This window comes from Melanaphis sacchari, unplaced genomic scaffold (genome assembly GCF_002803265.2).
Source record: "Melanaphis sacchari strain LSU unplaced genomic scaffold, SCAv2.0 Contig9_pilon_pilon, whole genome shotgun sequence".
NCBI lineage: Eukaryota > Metazoa > Arthropoda > Insecta > Hemiptera > Aphididae > Melanaphis > Melanaphis sacchari.
Genome location: NW_020271711.1, coordinates 2,351,675 through 2,355,245, shown reverse-complemented (window position 1 = coordinate 2,355,245; position 3,571 = coordinate 2,351,675). Strand labels below are relative to the sequence as shown.

At 36.1% G+C, this 3,571-nt stretch overlaps 1 protein-coding gene across 1 annotated transcript in view; it reads left to right on the top strand.

Moving 5' to 3' along the window:
• Window positions 1-3,209: 3,209 nt before the first annotated feature.
• LOC112603192 (probable G-protein coupled receptor Mth-like 5) overlaps window positions 3,210-3,571 on the top strand; it is a gene marked incomplete in the record, with an annotated part of 28,733 nt that continues 28,371 nt past the window's right edge. The window contains 1 exon segment of the mRNA XM_025351667.1: window positions 3,210-3,571. Coding sequence (XP_025207452.1) covers window positions 3,449-3,571 — 123 coding nt within the window.

Here is a 3,571-nt window from a genome sequence, read left to right as displayed (position 1 = left end):
GGATAATATTATAGGTACAATATTGACCTCAGTCTGTTACAATACCTATCCCTACAGAGTTTTTTTTTATCAATGCGAAAATAAATGATGAACTTACTCGAGAAGTTAATATATTATTATATATTATAATAATCCAGAAGTTATACTCGAAGTTGATTTAATTAATAAATTAAACAGCGTAACAACCGATAATTATTGTACAACATAGAAGATAATTAATATTCAGCATGTTACAATTGACCCATGTTACTTTTGTCCCTGGTCTTCCTACAAACTATATAATGTAAAGGTTGTATGTATAATAATTAATAATGTATAGACACAGCACTATAGAAACGTATCTAAAACTAATTAAATTAAAGGAGAACATTCTTTGATGGTTTATAATTGTATCACATTGTTGGTTTTTTACAATTATTGTTAACCTGTATGTAGCACTAGTTTTTAAAATACATTCCGACATTCATCATTGTTATCAGGGATGTGAATTATAATTTTGCTTATAGATAAATTTAATTCAAAACATGTGAAAAACAAATTTGATTCCAAACACAATTTATTTAAAATATGAAATTTTACTTTACATATTTTAATGTATGTAATTATTTATTTTTATTTTTTTATACTAGACAAATTCTAAATCATATTTAATATTTGAATAATATGAAATTTTTGTATAAAACAACTATTTGTTTTTATAAAGCTTAAAATGTGCCGGTAAATATATTTTTTAATCCTTATTTCTTGTTTGTATTCGTTTTTTTTTTTTAATATTTTACGTATATTATGCGTATGTACCTAACTGCGTTTCGAGATATAATTGTGAATACATTTTATTAAGTTTATTTTGCACATTATACCTTTTTTTTTTTTACTATTTCTGGTTATCTTTTAAAATAGGAACATTAACTTCACACCATTCATTATTTACTATTAAATCGACTAGAAGAATTGAATTAATTATTGTTAAAGTTTTTAATAAATCTTGCGTAATTTCATCAAGTTTTTAATTTTTAGTCAAATTTAGGTATCCATGAAGTTCTATCACTGGATGGACACCTATTCATATCTTTTAATAATTAGTGTAAAAAAAAACAAATTTACAGATTTTATAATAAATATTTAGAAAAAAGTTAAACTTACTTTGTGTGTAGTAAGTTCGTCATTTTTTACACAATAAAAACTTTTTAGTTTGCATTTCAGATTCTGAACTGAGTGATGAATAACGTATTGATTTTACAATAAAATGTAAAATGCTTTGATTTTCAACATCAATATTTATCTTAATAGAAAAGTTAATTTATATGGTAATTGTTAGAGGTGAATATTAAAGAATTTCCATTATTTAAAGATAATTAAGAAATGTTAAAATAAAAGGGAAAACTGAAATTTGTATGCAAATATTTTTACCAAAAAATCACTTTAATTTCTTGCGAATGATTGAATTTCATGTATGCGTATTTTATTTATAACATTGGATATTCACCTCCATGAATTAATTAGGTATTTATTTAAAGTAGATTTTTTTATTTTTCGGTCGTTCAAAGATATGAAGTAACTTTTGAAGTTATATTACTCGGAGTACCTATTTCAAAGTATTTCTACGATTTAAATTGTTTAATTATTCCGTATTCGGAAACTATAATATTATTAATTTAATTTGATAACTGTGAATTTCAAAATACCACACGCTTGTAAAGTCGTTGATGATAGGTATAATATATCCTATTATGGTACTTATCGTATATTATTACTGCTGTAGTCGAAAAGTATAGAAGGTATGTTTCGTTGTTTTGATGTGTATAATCTTATGTACGTGACGTTTACCAGAAGTCCAGAAATAACATTTTATTATCATTAGGTACTTACGAAACTATCCAGATGACCTTAATTAAACCAACTGCTGTACTTAGTCACCGGTGATAACAGCTCAAACACCCATTGATCTATTTTCGCCCCCGTAATATAAACTACGCCTATAAGATACTTTAGTTTGCCATTTTAAAATAACTTAATTTAGTATTTTTTATTACTTTATTAGTAAATATTCTAAATATTCAAATACTATAATATAGGACCTCCAAAGTATAGTATAAACCGAATGGAGATTGTCGAAGTTCACATTAACTGTTGGAATACTTGAGGAAAATTACATTGCGGCTTATGAGTACGATGTTCTGTATGAATGATAATGATAACCGACCGTAGCAAAAACTACTATTTAAAGTAGAATCGTAAAAATTGTTTCCGTTACGACGTTACCTACGCGTCAAAATGACGTTATGAGTCACAAGTTTACTCTCGTGAATAATATCTAGGAATATCTTTCCACGTATAGATCATTTCCCGATTGCCGTACACAACGCATCGCAGTTGGCAAAGCGAACCGAGAGAAAAAATCACATTTCAATAATTATAGCATCGACATTTCGAATTCTGTTAAACTATCGTCCAACAAGAAACCCGGCCGTCTCGATCGAATCCGTTTGAACTCCGGGCCACAGCATCGCGCCGCTACGAAATTCGCGAAACGAGATGAATATAGTTGTACAATAAACGAGATATTCGGACCAAAAGAGTTGATCGGTAGGAAAAAGTCTCGGGATAAATTTGCTTCGCGTGGTCGGAAATTTAACCGTTCCACAGACGATAAAAACGGTTTACCCCATAGTCGTACCTATCATTTATTTTGTACTCGCACTCCACAGTCATCGCGTTAGTACCTACATCATGACGGGTATAATATAAAGTCCGTTTTGGTTTTTAGTCTTTGAACGTTACGGACTTCGAGTTTCGCGAACTCGTTTCCTCCCGGCGCATTCCGTCTCCGGAAGGAACTTTATTACTGTTCCCCTCGAAAACAAAAACAAAACAAAAAAACACGAAACACTCGAATACCTCTCTCTATACACGACGACGTCACGAAAGACGTTCAACCAAGGTACACCGCAAAACGTGATGCGCGTGCGCGCGATCGTCGCGTCCGGCTCGAACACCGCCACCGCCACCGCCACCACCGGCACCACCGTCATCGCGCGCGGCAACTCGACAGCGTCGTCCGGTCCCCACCACTCGGAAACCACTACCGTTGCCGCCGCCGCCGCCGCCACTACTCCGCACCGGTTCGACGGTGGACAGGAAGAGCGCGCGGTGGCGGCTGACAATGAGTAAAACGTAACGTAACCCACCTGAAACGGCTACGAAATAATAAAACCAGACCCGCGGTGACCGGGCGCCGAGTACGGCCGCGCGCGCGCGCAAACACACGCACATTCGAACCACAACCGCCGCGCAAGGCGACACGATCACACGCGCGTACGTCACGTCCCGTCCCGTCTCGTCCCGCCGCCGTCGTCTGTAACTTCGCACTCTGCGCCGCGAAAGCGTCACCGTCACCTCCGTCCACGCCCGCGGCCGGTCGCCATGCCGTGAACATGCGGCGGACGCGATGCGCATCAGCAGCCGGTCGTTGAACGGCGGCCGCGTGCTGCTGCGGCTGGCGTTCGCGGTGCTCGCTGTGCACCTGCGAGCTTGCGCGGCCGGGTTGCAGCAGAACGCCGCGGCGGTCGCC